Raw genomic sequence first — 23,297 nt, forward strand, 5'->3', positions numbered from 1 at the left:
ATTGAAACCTTGAAATTTTTGCACAGTAATGCTCTATGAAGGAAGCCCAGACAAAACAGATACTCCGAAGGGTTGTGTAACCTCAATCGCAAACATTCCTCCTTCCAACAGCCAGCAGAGAGAGCACTACTGTGTACCAAAAGAAAAGACTCTCAGACCAAGGAAATACAATTCCTTTACCCCAGCCTAAACCCAAAATAAACCTACATAGGGATGAGAGGGAAATTGCTCTCATGGATACAACGATCTTGTCACTTTATACAGGGTTCTGAGCTACCTGCAAAATGTAGTCTTCTAAACTGAACATCAGAAGTATCTTCAACTGAATTTTAGTCATATAGCAATATTTTTTGCTCTTAGAAGACAGATAAAGGTGATGGCAATTTCTACTTGGACTGTCAGAGTTATAGAGAGCTTCTTTATCACAGAGAGTAACTCGTTGCCTACAGACATTCTTACAGAAAGCACTTTATCACACAACTGGGCTTTCTAAACCACTGCAAGCCTCATCGAACTACAGCTGCTTAGAAAAACAAGTTGTAGCAAGTAATACAGACTGAATTGAGTTAGGATATTCCAACTAAGAAGGGATTTAATTGCCAAACAACAAAAGATAATAAATAAGCAGTATTTAAAATATGTACGTAACTAGATAAACTGGTAACTACACCTGAACTTGTACTGTAATTAAGCCCAAATGCAACTACCAACGATAAATATAAAGAAGAATATGTCTAGTTATTTCAATTAGAAACAAACAAAAAAATAATGTTTAGAAACAAACATATACTCTGGCAGACCAGAATGGTGTACATGAAGTAAGAAAGGTTATCAGCATCTCCAGAGTCATTAAACCCTTAAAATATTACACTTCACTGCTTTTTTAACTTAAACGAGGTTTTTTTCCTCCCCAAAGCAGTATTTCTTAATCTTCACTGGGTGAGGGGAGAGTGGGCATGGTATAACAGAGAAATAGAAAAACAACTTTTTAATCTATTATGTTTTGCAGCAAAAATGCAGTTGGACACATAAACTATCAGTGACTGCAGAGTAAAAGCCTTTAAACATTTAACCCTATGCAAGTCCACCCTTAAATTAGACAGTTTTATTAATGCAGATGTGCATTTTCACTTCCTAATGGTCTTCTCTTTTGAATATTTCATTTTTATTGAAATAATTGAAGTTTGAAATAATTCTAGAATGTAGTTTTATACCTTAGTCAGCCTCTAGCATCTTTCAAACATCAGAGCAGCTAAACACAGAACTGTAGATGACCAAAGGCAAACAAAACACTTTTCATAATTTTGAATCTCAAGTACAACACAGTTCAAATAAGCTGATCACCTGCTTACTCGACACAACCATGACTGAAGAAAGTACTTCTCCATATCAAAGGCTTCATATGCAAAGCCCCTCTGTGCAAAACTAGAAGCTGTTTCTCAAAACAGATTTGCAAAGTAAAGGATGGAAAAAAAATCTTGATTAGCCTAATTTTACATAGCAGCTTTATTATTTTTTAATAATTTTCTACTATTCTGGAGCAGGCTGCTGATCTAATTTAGAGAAAAAAAAAAAAAAAAAGAGAAGGACGACAAGCCAAAGGAGGAAAATTTGAGGCTAGGGGGAGGGAATGAGTAAGTCTAAGCCCCCAAAGAAATTACCATCCTTGTCCTTGAATATGACAAGTCCTTTTCAGAGCTATACATATAAAGTACAGAAGAACTTGTCAGTTAGATCCTCATCTACAGAGCAACACTGTCCTGAATTGAATCCTTTATGGTAGCCACTTAAATAAATATCACAGCTAGAATGGATTAAATGAAAGATTATTGTAAATTTTTTTATTCCATTAAGGTAATTTAGGAACAACTTCAACTCACCCTTAAGGAATTAACCCACTGTTAATGGGTTAACAGCATTTTAAAAACCAAAACAGAACGTCCACTATATCCTTATTGTTTAACATAGTGGTAATGCTTGGAGAATTCTTGGCTGAAATAGTAGTTTCAATAAAAGAAAATCTAGCAAGCCTGTCCTTAATACATACATACTTTGCCAAGTGTTTCTCCTTACTGAGTTGAAAAAACAGTTCCTACACACAGTCCTCAATGCAATGTCACGCTGTCTCACACATAATTTTATGACACATTACTGCTTTGGTTTTCTGAGTAGTGTATTATGTACTCTCAGATCTTGGGAAAGCAATGATTACACTTTAAAATGCATGTTAAAGTGTGATTTGCTATGTCCTTTGTTTCATAGCACGGTAGAGTGTCAGATTAGTTTTGAAGAAGTTTCATCATTCCAGACTATTTTTCACTTGTTTGTATATTTTACTTTGAGCTGCAGTATTATCACTGTTTATTATAGTAAAGTCTAGGGTTCTTTAATCAAACAAAGATTATACAATTTCACTAATTTTTAATCCTAGCCAAAATTGGGATTTGGATGGTGAACAAACTATGACTCAATCCTGAAAACACCGTGTGATGTTTGCTAATAACACAGTCTTCTAGAAAAAATGGACTGGAGTGTTTTCACAACATTTTTGCGTAAAAGGTTCATATTCTGAGAATCCTATTAATACACTGTTACTTCTGAATTATCTAGCAGTAAGGATTTAAGACAGACACTAAATCATACATCTACACAGCCAAAAGGAAGCTGCTAAGATTCTTTACACAGTTATCACAATAGTTTTAAGAGTCACAGAAATCACTGCAAAGGCCTGTAAGATAATTGAATCCAATTGTTAACTCAGGACTGCCAAGCCCATCACTAAACGATGTTCTGAAGTGCCACATCTACACATATTTTATACATCTCGAGGAATGGCGACTCAACCACATCCTGAGGCAGCCTGTTCCAATGCTTTACACCCTTTCCTGTGAAGAAATTTTTCCTAATATCCAACCCATTTCCTCTTCTCCTATCAACTGCTGCTTAAGAGAAGAGACCAATCTCACCTATGTCCTCCTTCCAAGTAATTGTAGGAAACAATGATGTGTGCTCTGAGCCTCCTTTTCTCCAAGCTGAACACCTCCACCTCCCTCAGTAAATATCATCACTTCCCCAGCTCTGTTGCCCTTCTCGGCACTCACTCCAGCCCTCAATGTCTTTCCTGGAGTCTTTCTGCAGGGGTCCAGAATTGAACACAGCACTGGAGGTGTGGCCTCAGCAGGGCCCAGCACAGGGGGACAATCCCTGCCCTGGCCCTGCTGGCCACAGCATTGCTGATCCAGGCCAGGATGCCATTGGCCTTCTTGGCCCCCTGGGCACAGCCTGCCTCATGTTCAGCTGCTGTCACCAGCACCCCCAGCTCCTTTCCAGCCACTCTGCCCCAGCCTGTGGAGCTGCCTGGGGCTATTGTGACCCAAGAGCAGGATTTAGGTCTTGCTGAACTTCACACCACTGGCCTCGACCCACCAATCAGCCTGCTCAGATGCCTCTACAGAGCCCTCCTACCTTCCAGCAGATGGAACCACTCCTGTTCAAGTTGGTGGCGTCTACAAACTGACTCAGGGTACACTCGATCCCCGTGACCAGATCATCAATACAGAAATCAAACAGGACTGGCTCTGATACTGAGCCCTGGGGATATACATTTATGATCAGTACAAACTGGACTTCATCCACCACCACTCTCTGTACTTGGCCTTTCAGTACTTAACTCTTGACCATCCAGGCTTCCCCTGAGTGAAAAGTACACCCATCTGGGCCATGGGCAGGTATTTTTTTTTCAGGAGGAAGACGTGGGAAAGGATTTACTAAAATTCATGTAGATGACATCATGGCCTTTCTTTCATCCACACTGACTTACATCACTGGCCTAGGCTGCTGAGCAGTATATGCTGATTTTCAGTGCCCTTTCAAAAGTATGAACTGCTCACCCTCAAATAAAGGGTCAGATTTTCTGTGCCCAGTTTGATTTATACAAGTTATCTTCAGTGAGTTACACAGTTTGTCTACAGTCTGACAGAAAATGATCCTTTACTGAGGTTCAGTACTAAGACTTCTGAACCACTACTTAGAAAAGATTAACTAGCAGTATAGACAAAACAACTTCAGGACACACGATGAAATGTTAATAGCATCATTCTGTTTAGCCTGTCATGCTTGTAATAGTCTGCCCCTAGATGTTCTCACCATGCTGAAAAAACTACTTTAGTACCATTTAAACTGCACGGTGTAGCTCTCCCTGGAATGCTTAACCCTGTGCAGCAACTCATTTTATTTTGGCCTGATACAGAATAAAAACATCTGTGAGGTAACTACAACTCTCCAGTGACCAAGCCCTAATATATATATTCATATATATATATATATATATATGTAAATTAAAAAGGCCTTTTATTGGCAGATATTGGTGGGAACCTTTCAGCTGCAAACAGCAACCTCCACCAAAGTGCCTACTGGGAAGTACTGACTGGGAAGCCTCCTTAAACATTCCCAGACATGCTGAACTGGATGACTTTTAGCTACACACAGTATTGGTGCACCCTACTCACAACAACTGAAACAAATCACAGGAACTAGAATAGCTCAAATCCCCATTTTCAGGCAAAACCATTTCGACTTTTTATAATTATGATATAATGATGTATGTTATACCATACACACAGTTAAATAATTTGGAACATTACCTGAATGAGATTTGCTTCTGACAGCCTTTGCCCTCTATAGCCCAGATTTCCTAATGCAAGCATGGTCTCGAGAGACTACTTTTCACACAGCTATTTGCCCAGACTCTTGGAATATGACCTAATTGGTGGCCAGAGAATCAAAATGGGAGGCAAGAAATGTATTTCTGTTGAGCTTTGTTCATTTTGTGTGTTATTTTATTCAGGTTTTACTGTTCATTAAACGTTATTTTATTCAGTATTCACTGAAAACAGCTAATAACTTAGACAAAGATATAATTTCTTGGATATGTTCTACATAGACTCAGCATTTAACTCCTTTTACATTAAAGAGACACACCTTTTTTCTAGTGTGACAAATGAATGTGGCTAAACTATTGGTTTTCCTACTATTTCATTAGTACTCATTTTTCTGTTGTATTCAATAGAGTAGAGTCTAGGTTGTAGTAACGAAGTGACTGACTACTGCCTAATTATTCAATCTCAGGATGCTCATACATCTTCTATTTAATTTGTGTTTCTTAATAAAAGGAATATTTTAGCACTGCTAGAACCAAATCATTCTGTTGAACAAGTTCTAGCATATGGATGTACACATATGAATACAGGGTCTACAAGAGCACTGGAAATGCAGATTAATTTCACTACAATATGCAGTTAAAAGTTTTCAACAACTTTAGCATTACTCTCCCAGCCTTGTAAACACCAAGTCACAGAAGAATTCAGTTTCAAAATAAGTCACAAGATGAGAGTGGCTCACAAGGATAACCATATCCCCTCTTCCACCTGTTCTTGCTCCTTCTGAAATGCAAGTAAAAGGTAATGAGGTGATGTCCAGCTTTAAAAGTAAAAAAATTCAAAATATGGCAAAGATGAAAAATCTGTCAAAATATGATTTAATAATCTGTAACAGAAAATAAGTACTTTTCAATTAAATGTAATGCATCAATTTCCACAGTACAGTTTAAATACAACTTGCCTGGAAATAATAGTTTTCTGCCTTGTAACATTAACTAACAGAAAACACCTGTAATATGCTAAATTAATTTCAATTGGTAGCAATTAATCATACTTAAACTTAGGAAATATATTGCAGCAACCTAAAATAAGGTAAGATAGCACTCTACATTAAAATGAGATTTAACAGGTGTCCAGAGAACTTCTTCTAATGCTGAAAGAGCTGAAAACCACATCAAACCCTGAGACAATTTTCCTTGCTAATGTGATATAATTTTTGCCCACTAAAAGAACATGAATTTACAACATTACGGAAACTATTCCCAAACTTTAATGAAATCTACAAATGAAGTTTCTAATTTTCCGTCATTTTGTTTCAGGTCCTATAATAATTTAATAAAGAAAAAAAAGATTTTTGCATTTAGCATGTGGGCCTATGTGCACAATATTGTAAGAAAACACTATTCAGTCTGACATTTAACCTAACGCTTAAAGAAATAAAGATAAAATAATAATTTAGATACATTATATGTATCAACATAAAAAAACTTATAAATGGATGCTATATGAGATCTCAAAAAACCTCAGGAAATATGATATTAGAGTTTTCAACTTGATGACAACATATAATGACGTTAGAAATATGCACTCCATGTACAGTGTATTTACAATAACACTAAAGGAACTCAATAGCTGTACTTCAAACTAATTTCACTTTAACTCAACTGGAAGTATAAACTCTCATAGCTAGACAGGGTAACGTACAACACTAACTTTGGATAATGTACATTTGAATTCAATATAGAAGAGTACTTCTTTTTGTGGGTCTGTCTTTGCATTGTAGTCTTTTCAGACGTATGCGTACATCACCCAAGGCCACAACAGGGAAACATGATACTTTCCAGGTGATATAAAAGCTGTATTAAAATATATATATGTACATATGTATTTTAACATTAAAGAACAGTACATTTAGAAGTCATTTAGGAAAATGTATGTCTACTGACTTGTTCAATCTTACTTACACAGTGACTCAGGATCTCTACAAATTTCCCGATCCCAACTTATGCAACTAGAATAGCAATATAATCATATCTGTGAGAATAAAGTACTATTTTTTCCTTAATTTTTAAATCCAAGATTATACTGTTACTTCTCAAATTCAGAAAGAAGTTTATGAAGTAACTGATTAATTTTTTTACTCGCATGTAATTATTATTGCTACATCTATATACAAAGCATAAGAGAAAAAAGCCCTAAAGAGCTGTTAAAGTGTGGTTTTTTTCCAACAGTCTGTTAAACTTCAGCTGTTTCAACTTGTACGTATCATCACAAACGCACAATTTATAAATATAAATTCCAAAGATTTCTTAGGTAGTTCATATAGCTTCAGGGATACAAAAAAGATAAATACAATGTGAACTGTCTGGTACATAGGATAGGAACATTTTTTTCCTGGAGATTCAAAAGCGATATGAAAACCAATGAAAGGCATGCTTCTGCTGTGACCAAGAAGTCTTACAAAAATTATACTATTGAATAATGTAAACATAAGTGTCAGGTTGCATCTAGAGTAACAGACCACACATTATGGAAAAAGTTACAAGAAAAGATTGCCAAATTTCTGATCTGCTACTGATTAGCAGAAGAATGTTATGCATTTGTTTCCAGTTGTAATCTAACTTTCATGCATATTCAAAAGCTAGAGTGTATGTGCATAGTAACAATAATCTTCCATGATATATCTTTACACAGTATCTTGGGCACCAATGAAGAAAATTTCAGGAAGCTGGCAAATTCTGTATAATTTCACTACACAGAAAATATACCTAAACTTCAAAAAGAATAAACTCATTATCAATTACAGCTCAAATTGGTCTTTGACTAAAATATTACAATAATAAACAAGGTACTCATCATTTTACATTGCTTCACACTTTGAATGCCATATTCATTTGCATACTTATGTTTTACTGATGTTCCACTTTTAAAAGTGTATAAAGGACTGTTGCTTTGTAGTTCACTTTTATACGGCTTTCCTAGAAGAACGCAGAATACCATACTGAATGCCTATTGTGCAGAAATAACCCTGAAGGCTGTATCATAGTATTCAGTAGAAAACTCTTACCAATTTTTCATCAACTGTGATGAGTTGCGTGTCTCGAGTTTGGTTCTGCGCCAGCCGCCATGTGGAAGTGCTCAGTGACCTGCAGTGCAAGACTTGAAGTTAAAAAATGATTCATGCAATGAGAAAATAGAGGCAGACAAATCTTACATAAACAAGTTACTTTAACAATATCCGTCTTGTAAAAAAAATTGAAGAGGGAGAGATGAGGGCACAAAAATCCTTTTTCTCCCCAATTAGTTCTGTCTGCTGAGTTTTTGGCAGACTCCCACTTAGCAGTTCACAACAGGCTGCACTTTATGTCAGCCTACAGGCTCTCTGTCACAGAGAGACTGCCAGTGGCAAGGACTGTACTGCTCTATATGAATGTACAGTAGCTGATTTGTCACGAACAGACAGAAAAATACAAGGCTGCTGCAAGCATTCTGGAACTCTGATCCTTAAACTGATGGCATCAGAGGAAAAAATCCTAAATCTACTTGCAATGGTAAAGCTCCAATTCTACACGTCAATAACAGGACATTAACAAATTCAAAAAAACCCAAACCAATAAAAAAAAATGACTAAACAAACTCTAAGTTGATGCTGCAAGCATAGTTTTCAGGTTGTGAGTGGGCAAAACAACTATTTTGCTTAATTTCTAAATAATTTTGGGTCAGCTTATTCATTTCCAAGAAATACAATTTATCCTCTTGCATAATTGCTAAATCTGTAAGATACATATGGAAACAGAGAACACAATTCCACATCACTGAATTAACTAGATTTGCACTTTGCTTACATTATGTCACTAATGACAGGATTAGGCCCTTTGAGTACAAATCATCTTTTGGCGAAATAATGCAACAGCAGGTGAAACAAGCCAAGAAACTTAATTCTCTGACCTCATGATAGAATACCAGGTTGGAAGAGAACCTCAAGGACCATCTGTTTCAACCTTTCTTGGCAAAAGCATGGTCTAGACAAGATGGCCCAACACCCAGTCCAGCTGAATCTTTGAATTGTCCAACTCTGAGGAACCCACCACTACCCAGGGGAGATTGTTCCAATAGCTGACTGACTTAACTGCACTGTGAAAAATTTTCCCCGTGTCTAACCAAAATCTCAGCAGGAGTAACTTCTACCATTAGCTTCTTTTGCATGTGACTCACTGTAAAAAGGAGTGTCCACCTTCTCTGTAACCACCTTTTAAAATACTGGAACACGGTGATGGTCTTGAGTCTTTGCTCAAGACTAAACCAATCCAGTTCTTTCAGCCTTTCCTCATGTGCCAGGCTTCCTTGTCCTTTGATGACCTTTGTGGCCTTTCTTTGGATCCTCTCCAGCCTGTCCATGTAGTATTGCAGGTATGGCCTGAGAAGCGCTGAGAAAAGTGGGATCATAACTTCTTCATCTCTGCTGGTTATGCTTTTGTTGATGCAACCCAGCAAACCATTTCCTCTCTTTGCTCAGAAGCAACTGTCTACAAACACTGAGACTGTTTTCCTCAGGACCCCCAGTCCCTCACCCCAAAGTTAGTCCCCAGTCGGGTAAATCCCAGACTATGCTGCAGTTCGGGATTACGATTTCCCAGGCTGAACAGCAATTTGCTCTTGATGAACTTCATAAGGATCTTGTTAGCCCACTTTTCTAGCCTGTTTAGATCTTCCTACAGGATGAATTTCCTTTCCAAAGTGTCCACTTCCCCACTCAGTTTGGTATCACCAGCAAACTTTTATCAGGGTTTGCCAGGATCCCACCATGGATCACTTATGAAGAAATCAAACAGTGCTGGGCCCAAAGCTGATCCCTGGGGACCCCACCTGCAACAGGTTGGCAATGTGAAAAGGAGCGAGGCACCACCACCCTCTGAGTGCTGCCTGTCAGCCAGTTCCCCACCCACTGCATGGACCACTTCACTAGACTGTGGTGCACCAGCTGTTCTGGGAGGAGGCTTTGACAAAGCACATCAAAACCCTGGGAGAAATCCAGGTAGACAACAGTGTGCTCCATATTTGATTAAGGCCATTTTAAAGAAATGAGGAACAAAAATGCAGGAATTCAGTTTTCTCTACAAAAACCTTCTGAAACTAAATAACTACAACAAAGTTCAGTTAAATATCTAATAAAAATCAATACTTTCAACACAGATTACATTCTATTTAATTATCTTCCCTCTGCCTTTAGCAACTTCAAAAACATCTCCAAAGCACAAAGTTTATATACTCACATAACTCTGTGGCATGGACAGACAGACCTATTCCTATTTAAAGTGACAAAATCTGTCAGGAAAGTTACTTTATTTCAGAACACAGAAGTTTTCCAGTGCAAGGAAGCCAAATTATTTCATAAAAACTCAAGGTAACTACTTTGCTAGCTCAAAATCTCTGTACCAGAATGCTTCTGGCTCAATACAGCCAGTATTTTTTAAGTTGACATGTAAAAGAATACATCATAAAAACAGAATAGAGAGATACTGGAGCACTAGGAGAACAGGCTGTTACTTGGTCCATATTCAAATACACACCAAGAGAGATGTTATCCTAAGAGCATGCTGAACAGCAGCATTACACTTGTGTTCCAGACTTAAGCAGCTAAAGCCAGAAAATATTCAACCTTAAATAAGGAAAAAAAACCCAACATTGCAACAGGAAAATTATTTTCTTCTCCACTACAGTAGCTTTACTATCAAAGTAATATTCTGCAGGTATTCCTGGAATTTCATGTGATACAGTGTTCACTACATTACTTAACATCTGTCCATAAGAAAGACATAGGATTATGCAATTTAATTATTTCGTTCTCTAAAGAAAACTCATCTAGACTATGAATCAAGAAGTTCTCTGAAGCTTGTTCTGTGGAAATGTCTAATCAATATGTAAACATTCAGGTATGTAAAGGTTGTAAAAAGGCTGATCAGGAGGATACTTTTTCTTGTAAAACAAATTCAGTTATGAACAAAATCTAGCACAATTTAGTTTGAACATGGTTGAGAGTGGCTTGTTTTGTTTTAAACTGGAAAAGCATTTACCAGCTTTAAAAAGTACAAATGCCATGCCCTTGAAAATTATTTCCACTCAGCATTACATCATTAGACATTGTTTTTACTAACACCATGATAAAGAGCAGGGTAAAAACCCCACCAGATTAAAGGTGGACAGAATCTCCTTCTGAGATGCTTCAACATTTTACACAGAGGGAGCTGGCTTTTAGCATGAGATGACTCTGTCAACTGGGAAAACTTCCAAGGCTTCATACCTTATAGCTCTCCATGATATTCTGGCTATTCCTCAAAAGCACAAGGACAGCTTACTAACCTACGTCAACTTCTCCTCTTCATCATTTTTCAAAGACATTTCCGTTGACTACACAATTCTAGAAAACACACAACTGTTACTGGAATTTACAACCCTGTACACTTCTTAAATGAGCTGCCTTCTGTCCGTCCCTAGACTGCAATGAGTTGGACAGAACACACTTTCTCTAAGAACTTCCTAATTGAAGAGTGGTTGAAAATTGGCTTTTGGACTAGGAAAGTGAATCTCAAGCCAGTGGAGGAGAGACCTCCAGGTGAAAATACATAAAACACCAGTTACGCGTTAAAGATAACTGGCTTACGATATTTCTATTTGCTGCATCTCTCACAGAAAGTAATCTGAAGTTTGGAAAAACCAGCAACTCTAAAATGTCATGTGAACTTCAACACTGCTATTTGAAAGTTAATAGGAAGTGTAGCTTGATTCCCAGAATGCCTGTTCAATTTTCAGCAGGCTTCATTGGAAGTGTGTAGCTAATATCAGGCACTAATCTGAGGACAGAACCAGGAAATGCACCTCTTTCACACCAGGCTCTCTTCTCAAACTCTGACAATGGCAACTTTATAATATCTATTATGCCTTCAAGTTAAATGAATTTGCAATCTAAACCACTTAAGTTAACACTTGAGTTAAGCCTTTTATTTCATCCTCAACAGTACAGTAACTCTCACAAAATTACCTATTAATATTTGCCCACATCCACCTTGACTTTTAGGTAGTTTTTCTGACGGATAATCTTGCAGAAGTCTAGAATACACATTTGCAAACAGAATCACACAATCACTGGGTTGGAAGTGACCTTCAAGCTCATTGAGTACAACTCAGCCCTAACTGCAACTACAACCTCAACTGCAACTACAGTTCCATTCTCACAAGATCCTACTGCTTTTTCCTATCACTAACCTCTGGAAAGGAAATATGCTTTCTTTCTTTCTCTCTGTGCATAATAGGGTATATATTACCCATTCGCTTCTTTTTGACTGCTTATGCTTTTTTTCCCCTGTTAAAATATCTTGGGATGAGAGGAAGTTCTACTTCTACCCTGTTCCAAGTCTAATCAAACTCTGATTTAGAATTATTGTACACAGAATACTTAGAATAATTACAAATAGACTGTTAAAATAATTCAGAATTTCAGAAACTATAGAGAAAGCTTTACATGTAGCTAGCAACAATAAATCTTGCTATCCTATAGGCTCATTAATGACCAATTCAGAACACATACCAAATGAACTTCCTTCATGGTTACTATCTAATAAACAAAGTGTGACAAGGTTCCAAGCTGGCCAGAGCTCTGTTGTGAATATGCCCAAATGCTTTCCTTATAGTGAGCTTGTCAGTGATGAATAAACAGGCGTTCAAATGTAAAAATCTAGGTTTATTGTAAAAGCCCGCCTTTTAAAACAAAAACTCTTCAAAATGATGTAAAACAAAAATTAAGGTTTACTAAAAAAGTCACCTCTCTCCTTTAGGATTGTCCATATACTTTCCAACAGTATAGCAGCTCCTTTATCTTTTGAGTCCACCATCTAAATGTCATTTCATTCATATTGGCAAAAGGATTTTCTCCCTATCCTATGCCATTGTGTTGGGAATCTCAATTCCTCAATCTTGATCTATATAACCTTATACCATTATTTTACACTACTGTAAGTTAAGATTATCTGTAGTTTATGATAATTTCATTATACTAATTTCTACAGTTCATTTAAACTGTAACATTGTTTACCAAAATTTTGTCTTTACCACCTATCTGATTACTTCAGCATAGGCTTTGTTATATATATATATGCTACAAAACAATATGCTTTAATGATATTTCAGGGTCTCAGTGTTAGGAATTTTAAAAAGGCCAAAGTAACTTTTCCTTCCACTGTGAACAGTTCTTCAGTGAGGCATAGTAGAACTGGACATTGCATCTAGAAATAATTATGGCTACCATTTGTTATTTTAGAGTCTCACAATAAATGTAAAATGTTTTTACACTGTATAGAGAAGACAGGAACAGATATTTGGCAAAGACTAAACTACATGATCTTATTAAATACTTGTAACTCTTATATGAGCTCAGTAACACAGAATGAATGAGGACTACCAGAAAAAATATGTCTTTGTAGAATTCAAAACTTTCTGCAGGTACCATGCGTCTGGAAGAAACAAATGCTGTGATCAACTAACCATGTCTTCCATGATAAGTATGTATTCCCTTTCCACCATTATCTGTAGTTACACCAAAGTCACAAATGGTTTCCACATCCCTGCTACACAAATGAAGGAGTCCAGTGAGAAGCTACTGAAGTTCTTCAGTCTACTGGAAAACTACAATATTCATAACAGTATCAGGTCGCTCAACCATCTTTTACCACTGTGGGATAAGGACATAGCAGTTCCTTGCTGCAGGGAAGATTCTTAGGTCTTCCCTTCTTAAGTTATAGACCCCAGCTCTCCTGAAGCCATTAACTTCCGTTGAACAGAAGAAACCAAACAGTAAAAAAATGGTCAGTGGAGGTCTTTTGTGGTATCTGAATTAAGGCATCTGACTCGAACCTATTACTTGGTTATTTTGGGTATATGTATTCAACTGCTAAAACTCAACAAATTTTACCACCGTAAATATCTGCTAAATAACCTACGTTTAACCCCTTCATAGTAAGAAGATGCCATATTTACACGGCATGAATTTGCCTTCCATGGAGACCAGTGCTCTGATTGGAATGTTTACACAACATCCAGATGTGAAAACTTGTATCTACCTGACACAATTCAGTAGATGGAACTTGAAACCATTGCACAAAAACTTTTCCTTAACCTCTTTATGCAACACATCTGACTGTTTGATCTATTAGCACCCCCTTTTGGTCAGCTGTTGGAGATGTGGTAAAAAAACCCCAGGTATCACCAAACAGGTAATCAAATCATAACGTATAGGTAAAAAAAAAGTCTTGAAGAAAGCCCTATGTACTACATGAGAAATAAAGACAGTCATCAAGAAATAAGTGTAAAGCATGTTTTAAGTATTTTGACACTGAAAAACCAGGGCATCAGTGGATGTGAATATACGTATATGCAGAAGCCATGATGAACAATGCAATAGACTGAATATTATTAGTTTTTAGAAAACCAACCTTTTAAATATTATTGCATCTAATATTATTGCATTTCTAATAATACAAGCTTCATAATGTGCAGCCACCATAAAAACATTAAACTCTGAACAAAAAGAACAAAAAGAAACACCACCAGCTAACAACTTCCACAGCACGCAACCTAGTCATACACTGTGAATAAACAGACAATACAAATCAATATGAAGTTCTGGCACATAAAATACAGGAAATAATGATGCAATGTTAAATACAATACAGATCACACTATTCAACATAATATATATATTTTTTTAGCCCCAACAAAATGCATTTTTATAAAGACAACTTCCAAAGTTAAACTTCTGAGAGATTAATTTGAACACAGTGGGATAATATTTCCTTGGTATTAAAGTCACTACTGTAGTTGAAGTGATAATGACTTAACAGAGTCAATGGTATTTTATTTTTACTCGGTTTCACTTACTAGTCTTACTACTTTCCTACACAAGTAAAATATGGAGCATAGTGCCAAACACTGCCTATGGCGACATGTAGCTCTATTTTGTAGTATGAACGGCAGGATGAACTTTCGTGTTGGGAGGAAAACAAAGTTCCTCATTAATAAATAATATTTTCATACCCTGATGAAGTTGGCTGATCATACTTTTTCCTTTGCCTAGAAAATGATGTTAAACAGAGTAAATTATGTTTCTAAATGGATGAATGCAGTATTAATTTATCTAAACTACTGAAATTTCTGTAGTAAGTTGCTGAAATTATATAAATTAAAATATAAATAAACAGACACTGTCTTTACTTGCTAATAAGTTCATATGCAATAAATTATTTTTTTCTAGTTGCATGTTTGGAAAACAGGGCAAGAACTGACTATGCTTTCCTGTCAGGCAAAACTTACAAAAAGAAGCAATGGTTATATAAATGTACTAAATTAACATGGAAATAAGCATTTGACTTGTGGTTTGGAACGTTGAAGCTAAATATTAAGTTAACCTGTCTTTACAAATACTAAACTACAGGCCTGTCAGTCTCACTTCAGCGCCTGATAAAGTTCTGGAGAAGACCATTCTGAGAATTACTGAAAAACACCTGAAGAACAGTCACAGCCAGCACAGCTTCATGAAGGAACAGTTCTGCTTGACAATTTCCTTTTATGACAAGGTAATACACCTAGCTGTTCAAGAGAAGCCAGCTGATGTGATCTTTCTGGATTTCAACAAAGCTTTCAATAATGTCCCTCATAGGATCCTTCTGGACAAAATGTCCAGCTCACAGCTGGACAAACACATCATGGGATGGGTGAGAACCGGCTCATGGGCTGGGCACAAAGGGTTACAGTGCATGCGGTGGTATCAGACTGGGGACCTGTCACTGGGGGGGTCCCACAGAACTTCATCTTAGGCCCTAAGACTTTCAACATCTTCATTAACAACCTGGATGCAGGACTGGAAGGGATACCAAGTAAATCTGACAATGATACTAAATTGGGAGGAGCTGTTAAAGGCAGAGCAGCTGCACAGAGGGATCTTGACAATCAGAAGGACTAACAATCACAAACCAGATTAAATTTAACATGGGCAAGTCCTGGATCCTGCACCCTGCATGGGGCAGCCCTGGGTGTACAGACAGGCTGGGGAATGAGAGGCTGGGCAGCAGTGCCATGGAAAGGGCCCTGGGGCTCTGGTCCATGGCAAGCTGAACATGAGCCAGCAGTGCCCTGGCAGCCAGGAGGGCCAAGCGTGTCCTGGGGGCATCAGGGACAGCATCAGCAGCCAGGCAAGGGAGGGGATTGTCCTGCTCTGCTCTGCCCTGGGGCAGCCTCACCTCCAGTGCTGGGGGCACTTCTGGGTGCCACAGTATAAGAAAGTCATAAAGCTATTAGAGAATGCCCACAGGAGGGCAAAGGAACTGTTGAAGGCTCTTGAAGGGAAGCTACATGAGAAGCAGTTTGGTCTGTTCAGCCTGAGGGAGAATGAAGAGACCATATTGCAGTGTGCAACTTCGTTCTGAGAGGACATGGAGGGCAGGCACTGATCTCTTCTCTGTGGTGACAGTACTTGAGGGAACAACAAGAAGCTGTGTCATGTGAGGTTTAGGCTGGATGTCAGGAAAAGGTTCCTCACACAGAGGAGTACTGGGCACTGCCACAGAAGTGGTCACAGCACCAAGCGAGACAGGGCTCAAGAGGTGTTTGGACAAGGCACTCAGGCATGTGGTATGACCCCTCCTGTACAGGGCCAGGAGCTGGACTCACTGATACTTGTGGATCCCTGCCAACCCAGAATACTCTATAATTCTTTGAAATTAGCTACATTTTCAAGTAGTGAATATGTCATCACATAGAAAATAATAAAATTTTAGTTATTTTAGATTCTACTTTAATTATCCCACAGGTGAGAAAATGCTGTTGACCTGCTATATTCAAACAAGTATCAGCTGAACCACTGACAATGTAAAGAAATGGTCCTTCCAGAACTACCACAGGATCAGAGCACTATATCCACGCCTGCAGCCTAGTGGATTCCTCAGGACACAAGTCAGTTCTGCGAAGACATGAACTGCCCACCATCAGTTTTCTTCATTTAATCAGACTTCTTGCAGTCAAGACATAATAAAAAGGCTAGCTCTGGCCTAGCACCATGCCTGCACTTTCCCTGAGTCAAACAGAGCCCATTTGAGCAGCCAGCTAACTGAGGTGACATGACTGGGTGCACAACAAAGACCAGTACTTCAGAAGGCTCCACATGAAGCAGACAGTATGTCCAGGCCAGCTCAGCCACTCCTCTGCCACTCCTGCAGAGCTAGTGTCTTTTGAGATTTTGAGTATAAGCTTATGCTTAATGCAAACAGCTTGAGCTGAGGAAAAGTTCACCAAAAATCCACAGAGCTAGCCTGAAGGTTCAAGTCAGCGCACTCACAAGCAACAGCTGCACATCCTAAAACAGTTCTCTGCAAGTCTCAGGCTGGTATCAAAACATTTCTTGAAGTGCTTAGATACAAACTGAGTCATTACTTGCAACTAAACTTCTAAAAAATGTCATGTCAGTGCTCCTTGACCCTCACATGCACATGACTCAGAGCACACCAGTGGTCTCTGACATATCATAGAAAACAGATTGGAAACACTTTTGAGAGAGGGGCTTAACATGTTAAGAACAAAATTACTCAAAATTATTTAAACAGTTTTGTTTTAGAAATAAAAGAACTCATTATGAAAGGAGACCAGATATACTACAATTAGAGCAATATAATACCTAATTTGCAAGATGTCCAACAGCTATCAGGTCACAGGAACTCTGAATTACTGCCACCCATACAGTTGCTAATAAAGCATTTCATTACACACTACTCTCCAAACTGGAACACCTAATCTTAGGTATTAACCTCAGTTCACAATCTGAAAGCAGCAGGCTGTTGAAAACCAGAAATTTCTTATAGGCAAGTTATTTGGAAGACATATAATACTACAAATGTTGCACAGCCCATAACAACTATCAACTAAATTTACATTCTCTAGTTAGAAAGCCTAATAAAGTTAAAAAAAGAAGAGAGAAAAGTTGTGGAGGGTGTAAAGACGCAATACCCAGGTGACACATTTGCTTTGTTTGTGCTTTCTAAATATCAAATTCCCCACACACACATTCAGGCATTCATAGAACTTGACAAAACTAAAAACTGTGCTCTCTTTATAGAAGGAACAACAAAAGTCAAAGGGTTTAATTTCAAAACTGTGAGGAATGAAACTAATGTTCCACATCCCACCTCTTATTTTGTGCATTTTGAAAAAGAGCCTTTGAATCATGTTAACATTAAACAGAAAAACAGAGTAAAGATTCCTCTGTGTTTGTAAACTGGTTTATGGCACAGCATAGTCCTGTATTTCACCCCTATCCACTCCTATTGATTTAGTCCTTCAATCTGACTGCATTTACTAGCTAAATTAATTCTTATTCTAATAATCCAAGGCCTGTAAAACACAGTATATATATCGATATATATATCTATCTGTATGCATATCTATGTATATACATAGATATATATATATATATACACACACACACACATAAAAGGCAACTGCTTTCTTACTTAATGCTCTCAAACACTTGAACCATAAACGACAACACAAAAAGGAATTCTTTAAAGTGTTACTGGAAAATTACATCTTGGTTTATAATGGTTCGTGAATGTCAAATAAGCTATTTGGCAAGTAAGCCTTAGCTGTTGGGCAGCTATGACAAACTGTATTTAAGAGCTATATATTAATGTTTGTAGTACAAACCAGTTAGAGAAAGCCAAATGCCTTACAAATGGAACATGATATACAGGTTTCTTTTCAAAACTGTATGCTCTTAGGAGTTCTAGATGAGAATGGGATAATCTAGGTAATATTACTCTGCATGATTTAATTTCACACTTGCTTTGTGAACTTTGCCTTGTCTCAGCTACCTTTCTCTTCAATTTCCTTTCTGACACTAAGCCTTTGTCCTCAATTCCCCTTTGAACTCTTGCCATTCCTCAGTTATCATGTACCTCAGCTACACTCCATGTCATACACCTTAGTCACACCACTTGATCTGTCAAGCCCACATGGTTCTTATACAGCTCTGAGGGGAAAAATCTCATGATACTTCAATAAATTTTTGACTACTGAGTTATATTCAGAGAAGATACACCAATGGTGCCACCTTAGGTGCAAGAACATAGTCTGAGTTTTCAAGTGCTCTAACATCGACAGTCTGAAGACAAACTCTCTCAGACCACGCATCAGGACACTAAGGGCACCAGCAGGTCTTAATAGCCATGACCAGCCTCATACAAGACCTCCATGAACAGCCCCTGCCTATGGCCCTGGAGCTCCATTTAAAAGCTCAACTTTGGGTCTCCAGCCCTTGCTGAAGTGGCATCATTAGGTGCACCCACCTCCAGCCCTGGTTCTGGCTCTTGCCCTGGTCAGTAAGGGCACTGCCCCTGCTGGGGTCACCCTCACTTTCCAGCTTGCTTTACTTTCTGGAGTAGACAGCCTTTGATGCTCCTCGACACTTTGCTTGTCATTAATTCCTATCAAATAAAATACAACACTGTTTTTTTCCAGTCTATGCAATTAATCTGCACTTGGTTTTCAGTCTCATATTGCAACCAAAGCAAAGGACTTAATTTTTATGCAGTCTCTCTATAATGACTGATTTTAAATCTTACCTTGTTTTAAAATTATACTAACCACACAAGCTTTTAGTTGTGGGTACTGCCTTCTACAATACACATCTGAGATGAAAACAAACAGCTGGCTGCAGTGTAAGCAACCTATGTGTCTCCCACAGGAGTTTTGAAAAACAAATTATCACACCAAAACTTTAACTCCTATTCTACACACAAGTGCAAGCAACAATGGCACTAGCTAGGAAAAAAACCCCTTCCTTTCTTTTGCATATTGCATCAGCATCTGCAATCTTGGAACAATAATTCTTTAAACTGATGGACAAATTATTGTGCACTTCAAGAGAAATATAATGAAACGACCAAGCTACATAAATGGAGTCTACATTCAAAGAAAGCTTGACTGTTCTGTTTTTCCATAATTATCTGATTTAATTTTATTTCCATCTGTCATTATTTATTAATGTAAGCACACTTCAGAAGCATTTTTGAGAATTCACCTTTGAGAATAAAAATAACCTCATCAGCTACCCTATTTGTGTGTTCACTTGTGCACCAATCCTCATGCACTGATCCCCTCCTCCTCCACTAGTACAATTCTTTCTTACTTTTCATATTCTTACTATCTAATCAGCTGTTAGCTCTCTCTCTAAAAGGAGACTGCAAGTACTGATATTACTCACGCTTTTATAAAGCCTTAAGGCAACACTGGTGCTTTCGAAGCAAACCTCATTCTTGAATTTCAGATCAAATAACATGCAGATTATTTGTCTCTTTCTCTGGTAGGCACGAACACTGGCATATGAAAATATACCACTCTTGCAGAATTTTCCTTCCAATAACCACAGCAGATGCAAATACTCCTTGAATATGTGACAGAACGGTCAAAGCTATTGCATGAAGAGCTTTCTGCCTTTTTCCTTCATTTGAAATGCAGCAAAAAGATGGTATATTGTAACTTCTGAAAATGCAATATCCATAAAAATCTTAGCTTAAAACTTACTGAAATCTATAAAAAAATATGAAGAACTCAACAGCTCTCATCTGCAACAGAAGTTTAGTTTGGATTTCAATATAAATAGCATCCCTAACACTTAGCGGATTACTTCATTAACATTTAGCAGAAGATTACTTCAATAGACTGATCACAAATGACAATGCCAGAGGTGTTCACATATAAAATAAACATTCATAAAAGGTCTAAAAATATTTGTATCAAATACATAAATTCTGACTTTAAAAAAAAGAACCAGACTTGTTTATGAACTCTTTCATGTTAAGATCCCAGTAATAGGCAGCTGCAAGAACTGTTTGCCCACACACATTCTGGAGCTGCCTACAGACTCTCCTGTTGAGTCAAAAGTTACTCTACTTCTTCAACATCCATCATAGGTCAAATGAAGATTCAGACACAAACTACTGCAGCCAGAAAGAGTTAAGCAAATAGTACCTAAACATACTATTACACTGCCAGGAGAGAACAACTGCCCTTTGAAACTCAGACAGAAATAATACCATTAATTTCTTAGGAAATATGAAAACACACATTATAAAGAAGAAAATGTGAACTCTTCAGCTTACCTCCAGCTAGTTTAGAGATTTCTTTATTTAGAAACAAAAAAGGATGCAATCTTAAGATACTTCAGAGGTATATTTTTTAACATGGTCAAAATCAAATGCTTCCAAAAGAATTTTAAAAACGTAGCAAAATGCACTATACTATCATAAGAATGAAAACCTACACATGGGTAAAACATATAAAACATTTAGCTATAAAGGATCATATAAATTTACCGAAATTATTAGTATGAAATAGGAGTTGTTAAACTTGGGGTTTTTTTTAAACTAGTTGTGAGTAGGTTCACGCTTCCCTGCTAACTATAAAACTCTCAGCATTTCAGTCTCTTAAAACAGTCAATTTCATCTAAGATGGACAATAATAAGGTCAATTGAGTCAAAATGCTCAAACCTATAGTAAGGCAAAATCAAGGCAATTTTTAAAATCCAAATAGCCATATTTTTCCACTGTGAGTTAAATCTGTTGAACATGTTATATTAAGCCTACATCAATAAAGCAAATTTTATTATTTTGGTAACACAGATTTGAAACACTGTCCATTGACAGTTGGCATAATTATTCCCTTTCCCCATGTATCCATCTGGTATTTCATAATCTTACTACTGACTAATTTATTTGACAAAAAATGTGGTTCAACTTAGTGCAACAAGTTCTACAACTACATTTCTCAGACTTTGAGATATCAAATATTTGGTATTAGGATATACCAACATGAAAGTCTTTTCTGTAAGAATGTTTGAGGGATTTTCTTGAAAATAAAGGGTCATTTTTCAAATGCAGTGTTAGATTCTATTTTAAATTGTCTAGTCCCTGAAGGAAAGTATTATGTCCTTCTGTTTTAAGATACTACTGCCAACAAATTTCATCTCGACCCTACAAAGCTTTTTTGAGAGTTTGTTTGTTTGTTTGTTTGTTGTTTTGGTGCAGTTTTGAGGGTTAAATTCTATCTCTACTCCACTTCAAATATTCTAAGTAGAGAGAAGATTATTAGGTTCTCAAATCAGTAAATTTTTGAAAGAAGTTATTATCACGTGTAACAACACTTTAAAAAAAGTATGCCAGACTTTATGTAAGCAAGCTGATCCCACAATAGTTAGTTGCCACAAAACTGATTAGAAGAGCATTCACTTGTTTTAGTGGAGAAGGAAGAGTGTTGCTTATTTACTAATTAGCTTTCAACAAAATATAACTTACACATATGTCTGTTTGTCTCTGTTTAACCTTTACTCTCTGAAAAATGTTATTTCTCCCCTCTGGGTTTCCAATTCCAAAACTGAAGGAACTGAATGTAATTAATAAAAGTCACCCAAGTCATATGATCAATAAGAAAGAACAATCTAAGAAGCCTTATCAGGAACATTTTGCTGTCATGATGCAAGTTCTACTTACTTCTCCATAAGTACATTAGAAAAGCAGCCATTTCCAGAAGAACACATCTCCTCCTTGCCACCTTCTCAAACTTTGGCTCTCCCAAACTTTTTTTCCTATCTGCCCCTCTTACTTGCACATCTTCCTAACTGTCCTCTTCCTCCTCTAGACGAATACTGAAAATATGCAAACCTTCACAAACATTGCAGGAATCCCAGACACTTTAAGAACTCAAATGAGATGAATGTGAGCTAACCACCAAACTACACAATACATGGTATTTTTCATCTTTTCACTGTGATGGAATTGTTCACATTGACAGCACCGTTCTACTGCTCCCATGCTTCAATAAATCCAACATCTTCATTACTCCATGGGGGCCTTCCAAAGCTTACTCTTTCAACTCCAAAAGAAACAAGGAGCACTCCTACACCAATAAAATCAAACAGAGAAGGCAAAAGCAGGAAATCTAAGACACCCTTCTGGTTCACCATAATGGTGCAAACCCATGAACACAACAGACCTGAGTAAATTATTCTGTTGCACCTGCTCAAGAACTGATGGATTAGCAGCTTTGAGATACTACATAAAATACTGCAAAGGGACTGAAGTCATCCTCCTTATCAGAAATTTCCCCCTCTCTTCATCAAAGCATGCAAAATGGTTGTGGAAAGAGGGCTGTCCTTCACAAGAGCCGGACACAAGCCATTGTCAAAGGACCTGTGACTGTAATAAATAACCACTGACATTGCTTTCAGTCACAGTGAACAGGCAAGACTCGGCTCCTAGACCCTCTCTTAACCACACAATCACTATCTGAACAGTGTGGACAAGAGTCAAAAGGAGTAGTTTTTAAAGGAATTACACACTTCAGATACATGAAATACCTACTCCCAAACTATGGCTTCAGGGTGTCTGCAAGATCAGACAACACTCACTGATTCCTTGGAGTTTTGTTTTTAAACTCATGCTCATTATGTGTATGAACTGTAGTGGATTTCACATTTTTCTCCCCTTGTCTATGTCTATCTGTCTCTCCATATCTTTCACCTTGAGTCTTCTCCAATGCTCCAT

General features: G+C 37.4%; 1 protein-coding gene across 1 annotated transcript in view; it reads right to left on the bottom strand.

The window, feature by feature from the left end:
• The window catches only part of NDUFS4 (NADH:ubiquinone oxidoreductase subunit S4), a 47,552-nt gene that overhangs the window by 18,931 nt on the left and 5,324 nt on the right, over positions 1-23,297 (bottom strand). The window contains exon 2 of the mRNA XM_059492901.1: positions 7,726-7,804. Coding sequence (XP_059348884.1) covers positions 7,726-7,804 — 79 coding nt within the window. The remainder of the gene's footprint in view (positions 1-7,725; positions 7,805-23,297) is intronic.

This window comes from Ammospiza nelsoni, chromosome Z (assembly GCF_027579445.1).
Source record: "Ammospiza nelsoni isolate bAmmNel1 chromosome Z, bAmmNel1.pri, whole genome shotgun sequence".
NCBI classification, from domain to species: Eukaryota; Metazoa; Chordata; class Aves; order Passeriformes; family Passerellidae; genus Ammospiza; species Ammospiza nelsoni.